The 14,465-nt window shown below is 52.1% G+C and overlaps 6 protein-coding genes across 6 annotated transcripts; 1 reads left to right on the top strand and 5 right to left on the bottom strand.

Annotated features, from left to right (window-relative positions):
- Window positions 1-664: 664 nt before the first annotated feature.
- Window positions 665-1,375, bottom strand: COCMIDRAFT_101713 (uncharacterized protein; the record flags this gene model as incomplete). The annotated part of the gene is made up of 1 exon (XM_007692184.1): window positions 665-1,375. The coding sequence occupies one exon, from the start codon at window positions 1,373-1,375 to the stop codon at window positions 665-667; it is 711 nt and encodes a 236-aa protein (XP_007690374.1).
- Window positions 1,376-2,333: 958 nt separating this feature from the next.
- COCMIDRAFT_101675 (uncharacterized protein) lies at window positions 2,334-3,569 on the bottom strand (the record flags this gene model as incomplete). The annotated part of the gene is made up of 6 exons (XM_007692183.1): window positions 2,334-2,398; window positions 2,452-2,724; window positions 2,776-2,944; window positions 2,994-3,138; window positions 3,192-3,378; window positions 3,428-3,569. The coding sequence occupies 6 exons, from the start codon at window positions 3,567-3,569 to the stop codon at window positions 2,334-2,336; spliced, it is 981 nt and encodes a 326-aa protein (XP_007690373.1).
- A 2,233-nt stretch (window positions 3,570-5,802) lies between these two features.
- COCMIDRAFT_7410 (uncharacterized protein) lies at window positions 5,803-6,570 on the bottom strand (the record flags this gene model as incomplete). Its single annotated transcript, XM_007692163.1, has 1 exon — window positions 5,803-6,570. The coding sequence occupies one exon, from the start codon at window positions 6,568-6,570 to the stop codon at window positions 5,803-5,805; it is 768 nt and encodes a 255-aa protein (XP_007690353.1).
- Window positions 6,571-7,546: 976 nt separating this feature from the next.
- COCMIDRAFT_28378 (uncharacterized protein) lies at window positions 7,547-9,669 on the top strand (the record flags this gene model as incomplete). The annotated part of the gene is made up of 4 exons (XM_007692166.1): window positions 7,547-7,633; window positions 7,689-8,425; window positions 8,484-9,358; window positions 9,413-9,669. 4 exons carry the CDS (start codon window positions 7,547-7,549, stop codon window positions 9,667-9,669), a joined length of 1,956 nt encoding a protein of 651 aa, XP_007690356.1.
- Window positions 9,670-10,547: 878 nt separating this feature from the next.
- Window positions 10,548-11,976, bottom strand: COCMIDRAFT_7408 (uncharacterized protein; the record flags this gene model as incomplete). The annotated part of the gene is made up of 2 exons (XM_007692162.1): window positions 10,548-11,878; window positions 11,931-11,976. 2 exons carry the CDS (start codon window positions 11,974-11,976, stop codon window positions 10,548-10,550), a joined length of 1,377 nt encoding a protein of 458 aa, XP_007690352.1.
- A 991-nt stretch (window positions 11,977-12,967) lies between these two features.
- COCMIDRAFT_38907 (uncharacterized protein) lies at window positions 12,968-14,369 on the bottom strand (the record flags this gene model as incomplete). Its single annotated transcript, XM_007692171.1, has 2 exons — window positions 12,968-14,014; window positions 14,064-14,369. The coding sequence occupies 2 exons, from the start codon at window positions 14,367-14,369 to the stop codon at window positions 12,968-12,970; spliced, it is 1,353 nt and encodes a 450-aa protein (XP_007690361.1).
- Window positions 14,370-14,465: the final 96 nt, after the last annotated feature.

The raw sequence follows: 14,465 nt of genomic DNA, 5'->3' as shown, positions 1-14,465 counted from the left end.
GAAGGATAGGGGTGTGCTACAGGATGAGGGCTAAGTTAGGGTAGAGGTTAGAGGGACGTGGGTCTTGTTTGTACAAGGAGTATTCAGGATATCAAGGGTGAAATTCAAGGGCTTTATATCGATGAGTCGGTGACTCGTTAGGCGAGTGGGTGAGGCTCGAGAATGGAATGTCTTGCTCGTTCGAAGTGAGACTGTGCGAGATGATACTTCACGTCGAACACTCTGAGAGAGGGGTGTACTGCGGCGTGTTGGTTTGAAAAGCATGAATTTTATTGTCCGCCTGAGCAAGGAACTTCGAGATACAGGGAACTTTGAACAAGAGGGGCTCACTACCTGGTCTCGATTGATGTGGCAGCTTGATAGGATAGGAGAATTATTCTAAAACGAAATTTTCAACCATTTACATCCACTCTCTTTATTGACCTGTAGTTTCATCGCACACTATTCGGGCCGTCAAAATCGAGACTGGGATGTGGTGGTTTCAAAAGAATGGGGGAAAAAAAGGGCGTGGGAAACAGGAAAACATCAAGAGATCTAAAAATGTCTTCGAACTCATGGATATGCACAAGGATCTTGACGTCTGAACACTCTCGCAACACACAGTCTCTCATCCAAAGATTGTAAAAGTAATTAATGTATTCCCCCCCCCTCCCGAAGAACCCGATTACCACGGTACGATCTCCCCGTCCTGTCTATAAAACTTTCCACTATCCGCCTCCTTCAAATTCGCCACGACATCCAACATATTCCTCACACTATCCTGCACTTCCAGCACTGCCCCCTCCCCTCCCATCCTTGTCTTAACCCACCCCGGGTCCATACAAACAACCTTGACTCCATTCCCTTTCAAATCCTTACTCTGATGCACCGTCAACATATTCAGCGCCGCCTTGGACATACTATATGTACAGCACTTTGTAATCTCGGACGAAACAGCCAGACTACCGAGGCCCGACGACATATTCAGCACAGTGGCGCCGCGAGCGAGGTACCTGCGGAGGACCTGGACGATTTTCGCGGGTCCAAGCACGTTGGTTTGCATGTGCTCGGCCATGCTTTTTGGGTCCAACGTCAGGCTCGTGTCGCTGCTGGTAGCGTTTATGCCGGCAATGTTGAAGAGGAAGTCGAGGTTGCTGGATTTTTTGCTCAGGATCTCGGCGACGCGGAATTCGATGCCGGAGAGGGAATCGAGGGAGCCGACGTCGCATTCGACAATGTGGATGTTGTTGTTTGAGTTTAGGGAGTGGAGGTCGGATAGGTCGATGGATTTGGAACGGACGCCTGCGATGATGGTGTTGGAGGGGTTGGCGGCGAGTTGGCGTACAAACTCGAGGCCAATGCCGCGGTTTGCGCCTGTTAAAAAGTAGGTTCCCATTTTTGGTCGTCGTCGTGTTTTTGTGCGGACGGGTTGGTGGCCTTTGCTAATGTGTGGTTTTTGTGTTACAATGATGGTTTGGTGTGATATTGGTGCTGCGTTTGCGAGGGGAAGCGAGCCAGTTGATCTTGAAACCGGCTTCCTTGTTACTGTCTGTTGCAGATATGGACGAGAGAAATTGGGCGATTGTGAGGATTTACTTGATGAAGTACTCATTTGTCTCCGCGGCTGTGTTGTGGGGGCAATGTCGTGACGCGTGTTCTGCTGCATGCTGTCTACTCCCACCGGGTAAATCATTTTATGAAATGACGTCGAGATATCAGTGAACATGGGTGGAATTTCCTTTCTTTTGGCTAACTATCGTGACCTGTTCGTGTGTTGTACACATATAAGTACTGGTATAGACGCACGAACCACCGGTTTGCTTGAACGGTCCGGACCAGCAGACCCGCAAATCATTTCCCAGTGTCAGACATGTCACTCCTGTTACACAAATGTTAATGCGCAACGCAGCACCGTCGAGAAAGCAGACTGAGATATTATGCCCTCTCAAATAATTTGTCTCAGACCAGCTGTCAGCTGTGAGAGTTTGTGCTTCTGGCGCTTCCAGCAAAACGCAATGCTCATACAACCGATGTGTTTCCACGGTAGTGTCCGTCCACCAAGTGGACAAGGAACCCTGGGATACCTTTCAGACGAGTGTTGGGCTATGATCCATCAGAACTATATCTCTCGTTGGCATATGTGATTATATGAACATTACGAGAGCTATGAACATTGGCAAGCAGCCTTTTGGCTATATGTGCGGCATTTCGCAATCTCACCTTTGGTCGTGTGATGCGAACAGCATGAGTTTCATCTACTTGCCGTCCCACGGCCAACCCCTTGGCAACCAGCACACCAGCCATCCCGAACACATCTCACCCCATTTCGATGACTTACTGACCGCAGTGCGTGTTCACTCAACGTGTTCGACTTTGCGTTTCTCGCTCGCCCCTTTGACTACACTGGACAGGTCCACAACTGTATTGATTTAGCAAGTACAAAAGCGGTCATTTTCATAATCAGCAACTTACTGGGGATATTGAAGGGAAAATCGACACTGGCCAGCATTATAGCAAAGAATATGTACCATCCGCATAAGCATGCAACAAAGCAGAATGCACCACCAGCCTCGGCTAGCTTCTTAGCAAGAGATGCCCTGCCATTGGCAGCCTGAAAATAGCTACCCGCTAGAAGGCCGAATGCTGGCGTCAGACTGAAGAAGATCATGAAGAAGACCAAGTTCGTACGGATGGAGCAGATGAGGAAGATGAGGCACAGGATGGCCATGGCGATTTGGAAGTATGCTATAACAAAAGTCAGAAGCACATACACGTTTTATGTTGCTCTTGACGTACCGATACCGACATTAAAGCCGACGGACTCCAGACCTGTGCTGCCTTGGACTGAGGGATTGGCATATGCCCCGTATGCGTTGTAAAACGGCTGGAGTGTAGCGCCGAAGCCTAGCCAAAAAGCCCCAAAAGAACAGAATACGACGAATGGAAAGGTGTTGCCTAGAATCCACTATTGACAGTCAGTATCGTCTTCAGTGAAGCGAGAAGACTATGCATACTTCACCAAGGCCACCAAGAACCATTAGAAGACCTCCGGCAAAATAATACCACCCAATGTTCGCCGCGCCAGTACCTCCAGCGCCTCGCCAACCCATAAGAGTCATACTCAGCGGAAACAGAGACAGCAAGAAACCAATGATAGCGCTGGCAATGTTAGTAGCTGTCAAAGGAAGACCAAATAAACACAGAAAGCATACATTGGTGTGGGGTTGCCGAAGGTCTTCCTTAATTCGCCTTTTACTTTATTTGGGGGCGAGAGATAGAGCTTCTCAAACAATTCTGGCGAGATGGAAATACTGCCTGCTGTCCGGATATGATGAAGCGCGGTATTGGAATCAACTGAAGCATCGAGGTTGAGGTGCCCAGGAAAGCCGTTGCCATATCCTAGTATTGTCAGCTTGAAGCTGTAACCAGCAATATCTTGAGATCTCACCATTGGGCTGTGAAAAGTCCTTTTCCAAACAATTGTTGACATCCATGGTTCTTGCTGTTGATTCGTTCCTTGCAGTTGATCCAGCCGACAGTGTCTCTGCGTCCCGAGTTGGGCTCAGATGAGCGCCGTTTGGCGAGTCCATACAGACTGTGTGGTTATCGAAGGGTGCGCTTGTTGCAGAATCGGAGTTGAGAATCAAGTGCTCGTCGTAATGACCGCGGGTGGGGGAAGTAGGGGAGGCGGTGGTATCTGCAGAAATATCGTGATTGGACATGGGAAGCTAAGAGACTGGGGAGGAGAGAGCTAATATAGGGTAGACACGACAATCGATGAAGCAAGCAAGGGTCATAAATGTTCGGGAAACCCGGAGCACAGATGTCAATTACGAACAAGCGTGGCTGCGGACGAAAGCAAGTGATCAACACCAAGTATGCAAAAGGCGGCGTACAGATGCCCCAATGCAGGATGAATACGATGACCGGCCGTTGCGGCTCCGCCCTGAGCATGGCACAGGAAATCGAATTGGCGGGAAGGCAGGCATGGCCAGGTTAGGGCCGGCAATGGATCCAGACCTTGATTCGTTCAGGTCATGAGGAGGCGTTTCGTAATCGAGAACGTGGCTTCCGTGACAAAACAACCCTAGGAACGGGAGCGGGGTGGAGGGAGTAGCCACTTTGGAAACACCAAGCATCTTCTCAGCGTCTCTTCTGCATGTATACCACTCTGGCATGGATGCTGGTGCCATGATTATACCACACAGTACCTCATCCACCTTTTCTCATGGGGGCACCCTGTACACTTGGATGAATCTATTCACTCTGTATTGTCAAGAGCTCGACGATCATACCGCCCGAACAAGTGACAATGATAATGGTATGCATCAGGGATCATGACACGTACATGGGCCTGGTAGGCAATGGCCATTAGAAGACCAATGACTCTAGTCCATATGGCCGATCTCGAGGAGTCGAGCGGAGAAACGGCAGGTGAAAGCTGGGGGTGGATGGGGAAGCTCGACTGGGCAGCCAAACGATCGTCGGACCGGCGCTAACGGGTTGAGTTTGCGGGGAAAGGCGCTAAAAACGCTAAACCCGGACGTATGGTTGCCAGCCCAGCCTTATTTCCTCATACCTTAGTTTGTGGGCAAAGTACCCCTCATACAACTTTTGCTCGTGGTAGTTGAAGACGCAACATTGGTCGCCTATGCTGTTGTGGTTAGGCTCAGAGCAAGCCAATCGCACAATCAATTCTGTGTTGAGACGAACCATGTTACTCCGACATCGAATGCCGGGCCGAATGATGGTTCTCAAGGCTCAGAGCATCCCGGCATGGACCGGCGAAAGGCCACGATGGGTGGATCAGGCTTGTAGGGGAGAGTCGGTGTTTGGTGCACATTGATCGAAGACTTCACCCCCGCACTGAACTACTGAGGGGTGAGTAGCATCGAGCCATGCTGGCGTGACGCACACGCACACCTAGAACACATGGCGAGTAGTGTAGGCTGCGCTCGTCCGAAAGGCCCTCGGAAAGGATCAACCAAAATGACAGACACCTTCCGTATTGAAAGCGGTCTAACTTGATCTGGAAAACCATGACTGGTCAAGCAGTGACCTGGAAATGAGCCTCCGGGGAGCGAGTGCAACTGAGTGGAATGGACCCGTCATTTGAACAATGCTGTTTTCAGAATCTCGCAGAGTCGTCGGGTAGGGTACTAGAGGGGTTGTTATCTGGACATGGTTAGACGTTCAACGCTGACAGGAGTACCCGGCTTATCCGATCATCGAGACAGAGAGGCAAAGCTTATTCGTCACCCCCATAACACCCACCTGTCACTGAGACTGCATGTTCCGCATATCCGAATTGCGGGTGACCGGACCGCACTTCGTAATGGTTGTGACTTGAAGGCTACCGGGCTCAACTCCATGGATGAAAGCTGGAGTGGTTATGCCCAGGCCGAGGATTCAAAGACGTATGAAAATCTAGCCGTACGCATGCATGCTGGGCACGCCTTGACATATCAGCCACGCCGTTGCACTGTTGCGTAGGTCAAATGAATTCGATATCATTTCTCGTAGATGGGCAAGACATGGCGAGCCGATAGCGGTAAAGAAGGGACGTCACACATACCATTCGGCCTTGTAGACTGGCAGAAGTAACCTAGCATAGGGCGATGAGAGCACAGCACGATCTCGTCATGTACACTACTGCAATGAAGAGTAGGTGATGCGCGAGTGGACAGTCACGGGATGTCAAGTGATCTCTCTCTCTCTCTCTCTCTCTCTCTCTGTCACTCCACCGGCGTCTTGTCCCAGTCTGAAACTCCACTATGTCGCATTCTTGGGATATGGAAACGTTTTTTTCTTTCTTCAAACGCATCAAGCACCACCGACTTCTTCTATGACTTTCTTGAGATTATGGAGATCATGTGCGAAGCGGCCCAAGAACAAGCCGTCTACGCCGTCGGCAATCTTTGCAAAAGTGCCTGGGCCAGCACTGCCGCCATAGACGATTCTTGTTAGACCTTTGCGGCCAGCAGCCAGCGACCTCAGCGCTTTTGTCACCATGACTACATGATCAGGGTCTGCAGGCTCTTTTGCGCCTATGGCCCACACGGGCTCATAAGCCAGAATGACCTCGGTATCGTCGGGCACAGCAGCCAGGACCGACTTGACCTGGGGGGTGCATTCGTCTACAGCAGCTCCGACGGCAGCTGAAGCGACACCATGATGCGTCTTCTCGCCAATGCATACGAGTGGAATAAGGCCGTTTCTCGCAGCAGCCCCTGCCTTTTTTGCAACCGTCTCGTCATTTTCACCAAAGAGGGCTCTCCGCTCGGCATGGCCAATCTCCACAATTCTCGCACCGGCCTGTCTCAGGACAAGCGGGCTAACTTCTCCTGTGTAGGCGCCCTTGTCCTCCCAGAAGGTGTCTTGAGCGCCGAGGATAATGGACGACGACTCGAGGATGCGGGCCGATTCGGTCAAGGAGACAAAGTCGGGGATGACAAAGAGATCGGTGCGGGCATTCCAGGCATCGCCGTCGAGTTGGAGGACACCGCGGATGTAGGAGAGGGTGCTGGGCAGGTCGAAGTACATTTTCAGCGAGACGCCGACAATGCGGCGGGGCCGAGCAATGGGAGGCATGACGGTAGTGGGTATGCGGGTGTCTGGGGAGATGGAGATGGAGGGGAAGAGGGAGATGTCAGGAGGGGTGGACGAGCAGCCAAGGATGAAAAAGCTGGTTTGTCATTGTATTGCGCGTGAACACGACGGCATCCTACATATGTGCAGAGAGTACACAGGGTAGCAGTACTGCATATGTAGTAGTGCAGACTGAATTGCGCAACAATGATGGCGCCCCGGGGTTGCCGTATTGGGAAAACCCGGGGAAGGGCAGTCATGACAATGGCATCGTGGGTGGAAGATGTGGGACGGCGGGTGGTTTCGCAGCTCGAGTGTGGGGCAACAGCACTGCCGACACTCCCATACAGCACTACCACCACATGGATGCCACATCTCGCCCGTATACATATAAGTCCACTCTGCTATACACGTACACTTGCACTGACACTCAGTCTCCGCCCGGCGCTGCTGTCTCGCCGGCCATGGCAGGCTCTTCACCGCATAGCACACGGGGCGAGGTATTATGTGGCCGAAGATGGGCCTCGCTTGCCAGTGCTCCGATGTCACCTCCGGACTCACTACACGCCCTTGCGCTAACCTCGTTCCAATCACCTGCGAGCTAGAGAAAACTGCACATCACCGCCTCGTTGACACGTTGTAGTCCTGACCTGAACAACTGACAGACGGATTGGCACAGACTGCTCCCTGACACGCTGCCACTCCAACCAGCTGACGTACTTACATGTCGCGGACACTTGCTGATCGCTGGGCCCGCAAACGATACTTTGGATAAGCTCCGTCGGAGTTTCGACACCGACCGAACCCATACATCCTTGTACACACCGTAGTGAGCCCATCGCGGGGTGCAACCTGTTCCTGTTGTGTACCCACGGAGTCTCTTTGCTCGATATCGAATCGTTCTCTGCTCTTCTTCTCTCCTTCTTTTTTTCCCTTCCTTCATCCCATCCTTCGTTGTTTCCTCTAACCCCTGCCCACCATGCACATCTCACAGAAACTCGCTCAGGCGAAGCGCGAAGGGAAGCCGACCTTCTCCTTCGAGTTCTTTCCCCCAAAGACCGCACAGGTACTGCATATCCCCAGGGTCCTCAAAAAGCAACTGCGCTGACTTGACCTCCAAGGGTGTCCAAAACCTCTATGACCGCATGGACCGCATGCATAGTTTCGGCCCCCAGTTCATCGATCTTACCTGGGGCGCCGGCGGCCGCCACTCCAAACTGACCTGCGAAATGGTCAAGGTCGCACAGTCCGTCTACGGTCTCGAGACCTGCATGCACCTTACCTGCACCGACATGGAAAAGTCCAAGCTCGACGAGGCCCTCCGAGAAGCATACCAGGCCGGCTGCACAAACATTCTGGCTTTGAGAGGCGACCCGCCCCGTGAGCGAGAGAAATGGGAGGCAACGGCTGGCGGATTCCGGTACGCAAAGGACTTGGTTGTCTACATCAAGGAAAAGTACGGAAACCACTTCGATATTGGCGTTGCAGGATACTCGGAAGGCAGCGATGACAACGACGATGTTGATGAGCTCATTGATCACCTGAAGGAAAAGGTCGATGCTGGAGGCTCCTTTATCGTAACGCAAATGTTCTACGACACAGACCTCTTCCTCGAGTGGGTACGAAAAGTCCGTGCCAAGGGCATCGATGTTCCAATTATTCCCGGCATCATGCCCATTCACACCCACGCCGCCTTTCTACGAAGAGCCCAATGGACAAAATGCCACATTCCCGATGACTGGACAAAGGCTCTGGAACCTGTCAAAAACGATGATGTTGAAGTCCGTGAAGTTGGCAAGACATTGGTCGCTGACATGTGCCGGAGGCTGATTGACGCCGGTATTACCCATCTACACTTGTATGTCTTACTGTTGCCACATGACCATATCTATACTACTTGTACTAACTCACCTCAGCTACACAATGAACCTTGCACAAGCCACACGCATGGTTCTCGAGGAGCTTGAACTTTTGCCAGATGTGGAATCTCCACTCGAGAAGCCGCTACCATGGCGACCCTCCTTGGCCCTCAACCGACGCGAAGAGAATGTACGGCCCATTTTCTGGCGCAACCGACAACGCTCTTATGTTGCACGTACTCAAGACTGGGACGAGTTTCCTAACGGCCGTTGGGGAGATTCGCGATCACCTGCTTTCGGAGAATTGGATTCATATGGTATCGGTCTCAAGGGCACTAACGAGCAGAATATCAAGCTATGGGGCACGCCATTGACCATCAGGGATTTCTCCAATCTGTTTGTACGCTACATGGAGGGCAAGTTAGAATCGTTGCCATGGAGTGAACAGCCCATTACCGCGGAGGCGTCATCTATTCGCGACGATCTCATCGACTTGAACAGACGTGGTTTCCTCACCATCAACTCTCAGCCTGCTGTCAACGGCGTCAAATCGTCTGATCCCGTCTTTGGCTGGGGTCCACGCAACGGTTATGTCTACCAAAAGTCGTACCTCGAGGTCTTTGTCTCACCCGAGCACATCGCCGAGATCATTACCCGTCTCGAGCGCGACCCAGAATTCACCTACTATGCTGTGAACAAGGACGGCGACTTGAAGACGAATGCCCCCAACGAAGGACCCAACGCTGTCACGTGGGGTGTCTTCCCAGGCAAGGAGATTGTACAGCCAACAATTGTCGAAACAGTCAGCTTTCTAGCCTGGAAGGACGAGTTCTACAGACTCGGCCAGCAATGGGCAAACTGTCACGCAGGTGTCAGCCCATCGCGTTACGTCATCCAGGACGTCATTGACACTTGGTACCTTCTCAACATTGGTAGGTTTTAACTCCGCTTAGATTGGTTGAACCCTTCACTGACTTGTGTTTTAGTCCACAATGACTTCCACGCTACCCGTGGCATCTTCCCAATCTTCAATGGTCTAGAGGTCAAGGACATGGACAAGCCGCTGCACACACCGTCTGCCGATCTTCCTAACGCAAATGGTAGCGAGACTGCAAATGGTGCCAACGGTGTCAATGGAACCAATGGCACCCACAAGGAAGAAAGCCCAAGCCTCGTAGATGTCGCCAAAGCAGCAGCAATCGAGGTTACCAATGGCATGAAGAGCTTGGCTGTCTCTAACTAATATGACACGAAAAAAATCATGTCTAATGATCTTACTGCATTCAACCCAGCAAGACTAATTATCATTCTCGGCGTTTCCTGGGAAATACTTCGACCGAATTATCTGTGTTCAACAACACATGACGGCCTTTTATTTTGCACAGTTCTCTTGCGCTTCAACAAGCGTAACTCGGAGGTTTCTGTTAACACATCTGAGGTTTTGTTTTCTCTATTCTTCTTTTTTTGTTATCAAAATAAATGCGGTGTTCGATATATACATACACACACCAGCATTTTGAAGGCGTCTCTTCAACCCGACGACCATCATGAAAGAACAAGGTGCAGGAACCTTGTAAAAAAAGTTCAAAGGCATAGCGCAGGATACAAAAGACGGAGAAATGGCTTTCTGAGATACCCGACTTCGCTCCCCTCAACGGCGGCGGTCAACTTCTTCACTTCGCTCTTTCAACTGCCATTCTTGTAGTAGATATATATAAATATATATGGTGTGCAGGTGGTATAGATATCACAGTGCATACTGGGTTTGCGGTGCCGTGACAGGCCAAGCATGCAACCATGGAATACTTTGCAATGATAGCTGCACAGTGATTACGTGATGTGATGGTCTGTATATTCCGAAAGGAGGAAGAACAATTTTCATATCCCTAATTCAAATTCACAAGCCAAACATCACTCTTTTGTATTCCAATGTCAGTGTAAGAAAATGTCTTTGATTCTCAGTAAGGAGCGTGTATTTAAGTTGCCAAAAAGGTTTGATACAAGAAGGGAAATGTATATATGTCCAAAAAAAGGGTCCCGTGTCGTCTAGACACTCAATCTTTTCACTGATCCGTCAGATGGAGTCCATATGCCCATGGATAATCGTTTAGTCCAAGCCATTTAGTAGTCGCCCTTGGACTCGCCATCGCCTTTTCCGGCACCCTCGCCTTGGCCGGCACCCTCGCCCTTGCCTTTGCCGAAGAGACCGCTGAGCCACTCGAGAAAACCACCGGAACCAGGCTTGCCACTCTCGTTGTTGCCTCCGGGACCGCCAGCACCTGGGAAGGGAGCGTTACCGCCTGGTCCACCTGGGCCGCCGGGGAAACCACCGGTGGGCAGGGGGAAGGAGGGAAGAGCGCCAGTGGGGAGAGGGAAGGGAGGACGGGCGCCGGTGGGGAGAGGGAAGGGGGGAGTTCCTGCGCCGGGAGAGCCAGCACCTGGGGCACCGGCACCTGGGGCACCTTCAGTGGGAGTACCATAGTCAGGAGCACCGGATTCGGGAGAGCCCTCGGTAGGGGCGCCGGCACCAGGGGCACCAGATTCTGGGGCACCCTCAGTAGGAGTGCCAGCACCGGGAGCGCCAGCCTCAGGAGCGCCCTCAGTTGGGGCACCTCCAGCGGGCTCATCGCCGTATGGAGAGCCACCTTCAGCAGGAGAACCAGTGGCCGGTGCGCTTGCAGCTGGAGCAGCTGGGGCACTACCGTCCTTGGACAGAAGCTGGAATTCGGGCAGAGAGGGAGTAGCGGCCTGTCCCCTCTTATGTAGGGTGGGAGCAAGGCCGTAGTTGACTGCGAGCCTCTTTACTGTTGGGGCCTGGCCTCCTTGGGAGCCAGGGAAACCTCCACCATTCTGACCTCCGGGCTGACCTCCATTTTGACCTCCGGGCTGGCCACCGTTCTGACCTCCGGGCTGGCCACCGTTCTGACCTCCGGGCTGGCCACCGTTCTGGCCTCCGGGTTGGCCTCCGTTTTGACCACCAGGAAAACCGGGGAAGCCACCACCTGGTTGACCTCCGGGTTGACCTCCATTTTGGCCACCGGGGAAACCCGGGAAGCCACCACCTGGCTGACCTCCATTTTGGCCACCGGGGAAACCCGGGAAGCCACCACCTGGCTGACCTCCAGGCTGACCACCTGGCTGGCCTCCAGGGAAGCCGGGGAAACCTCCGCCAGGCTGACCTCCGGGCTGACCTCCGGGCTGACCACCTGGCTGGCCACCTGGTTGGCCTCCAGGGAAACCAGGGAAACCTCCGCCAGGTTGACCTCCTGGCTGACCTCCTGGCTGACCACCAGGGAAACCTCCAGTGGGCGCAGGGAAAGAAGGTACGCCAGTTCCAGTAGGGGCGGGGAAGCCAGCACCTGGGAAGTTGGGCATGTTCTCTGGTGCAGGAGCCTGAGCCTCACGGGCTTCCTTAGCACCAAACATGGCGTTCATGGCACCGCCAAAAGGCACTTGGAAATGTTAGTCAATGCTTGAGACAAGATTCATCAAGAGAAGACTTACGAGCAAGGGAAGATCCCGAAAGGGCGAGAATGACAGCAGACCTCATGATTGCGGTAGTCGTTCAGGTGAGCTGCGTAGAAACGTTGAAAAGTGATTGAGTGAGGAGAGTGAAGGGTAACAGGGACAAAGTGGCACAGCCGAAGTGAATGTACGAATATCGCTAGGATATCGAGAGAATGGATAACAAAGAAGGAAGAGAGAAAGGTGTAAAGAAAACCTTCTCAAAGAGAATGTGTGTGACTGGCAACTGTTGACTTGTTGGTGGCCTTCAAACCATGAGGCCAACTTCGAAGATATATATACCTGATAGCTATGACGTGCCCTGGACAACGATCGACGTGCTATTCATCTAAAGATCTTGGAAACAAAACGACCCGTACGATGCCTGTCGTTTGGTATAGGGCGTTTGTCATGAAACCTCGACTGTCATCTGTAAGATGTTGACGAGATCAATCTAGACATTGCGTCGGCGCGGCTCAACAACTAGGGTGCCTCATACGGACTCGCTGAGAGCCCAGCCTTGCCAACTGATTCGGACAGAATGTTTGTTTGATGCAGCCGCTGATCGCACCGGGGGTTTCAGGTCGTGTGCCAATGAGACGCGGCTGTCAGTCGAAAGATGAAGCGGCATTTGGAACATCGGCGGCCCTTGCGCAGCACGCATAGGGCACAGGGGACTTTCCCCGGCCACAGATAGATTATCGGTAGGTGCTTGGGGTTGCTAAGAAAAGTGACATGCTTGTTTACGAGATGCGGGAAGCCCGATCGCGCATGAAGGACGCTGGTGGGTCTGTTTCATGCGTACGCGTATATTCCTTGCCAAGACCAACCTGCAACGAAGCTCATTGGCGCAACCACCCAACCACCATGTACCTTCTGTGACAAACGCTCTCTTGGATTCTCCATCGAACCATTCTCTCGTCTTCTACTCTACATCCTCGCGCATTTCTTAATGAGTGTGATACAACGTTGCCAATCGCATACGAGCCTCGGCACCATAATGCGCAATGCGCAATGTTGAACTGTAAATCATTATTTCAAATCCATCCAATTCGCCTGGCCGCATATCCCCATCCGCTCAAAAGTGCCGTCACTCCAGTAAAAGCAATCAATGCACCATAACCGCTGCCATAAGCAAAACCTGCACTCCAATTGCCAGCATGCATCAACGCTTCCGATAGCGGACCGCTGCATAGGTTGCCAACGCCTTTTCCAGCGGAGAGACAGGCCCATACGAAGCCCGAGTCTGCACCCCTTCTTTTCTTTTGTGTGTCGGCAACAATGGCACTCCAGGCACTCGACTGGCACCCAGCAAACGCCCCATAGATGACGCAAAAGATGTACAGGGGTGCTAATGATGTGGAGAAACCCCAGATTAAGAAACTGCCCACAGCTGAGCCGAGTGCAGAGACCAGCAGACAGTTGGTCACGTGGTACTTGTCCGTGGCCAAGCCCATACAGAGAGACCCAACAAATGCTGCCGCGTTGACAAGTATGATGGTTATAGTACCTTGGACAGTGCTTGCGCCAATGGAGCGAGCAAAAGTGGGGAGATATATTGCAGGAAGGAAGAAACCAAGACTTTGAATGACATTCCCGGACTGCAGGATGAGATAGTTTGAGCAGGTCCAGAAAGACAAGTCGAAGCTTCTAGACTGCGAAGTCTGAGATAGAGGGAGACGCGGCTTGAAGAAGAAGATGATTGGGAAATTCAAGCCCACAAAGCTGAGGGCGCAAACCCTGAGGGTTGTTCGGAAGCCATAGGACTGGAGGAGCCATTCCAGGATTAGAGGAAGAATGGCACCGCTCAATCCGAGACCAGCCATAGTTGCCCCGTATGCGAATCCTCGACGACGAACCCACCACTCTTCAATGTTGAAGAGAATGGGAGTCCATGCCAAACCACCGCCCAGCGCGTACAGGATTCCCTGGGTGACAATAAGGTGGGTGACAGTTGTTGACAGGGACCCAAGGCCAAGTGCAAGACAGACGACGACCAGACCAGCCGGAGTCGCATAGCGGCGGAATCTGGGAAAGTACTTGAGCATAGCGAACCACAAAGTGATGTCCATGTACATGATGCCCTAGGATATAGTTTAAACTTGAATCTATATGGGGGGCTGTGGAAATTACCATTGCGCAAGCACCCACAACTGCAATGTTTCTTTGTCCCGCAAACTCATCACTGGTTGCATAGTACTCTTGGAACACACCATAGCACGAGGGAAACCCCCAGATCATTGCCTCGAGCATGAAACAGCCAAACAGGCAGAGCCAGGCATCCTTGCCTCCATCGGTAGGTGGCAGAGAAAATGATGCCTCGTTGCGGGGAGCGTCATTATCAGAGTGTTGGAATAGTTCAATATCGTCCAGTGTCGGTGGTGCGACATTGTGTGGAGAAGATGTTAGGTTGGACTGGGCACTCTGCGTTGAAGCCATTGTGCATATGATTGTGAGAAGAAAGGGGTGCGAGACATGACTATCTAATATCTAAATACTTATCACAAGCTATGTTGAGGCTAGTAACGATGGCGA

Source organism: Bipolaris oryzae (assembly GCF_000523455.1).
Source record: "Bipolaris oryzae ATCC 44560 unplaced genomic scaffold scaffold_121, whole genome shotgun sequence".
Taxonomy (NCBI): domain Eukaryota; kingdom Fungi; phylum Ascomycota; class Dothideomycetes; order Pleosporales; family Pleosporaceae; genus Bipolaris; species Bipolaris oryzae.
The sequence above is the reverse complement of the archived record's forward strand: the minus strand, read 5'-3'. Positions and strand labels throughout refer to the sequence as shown.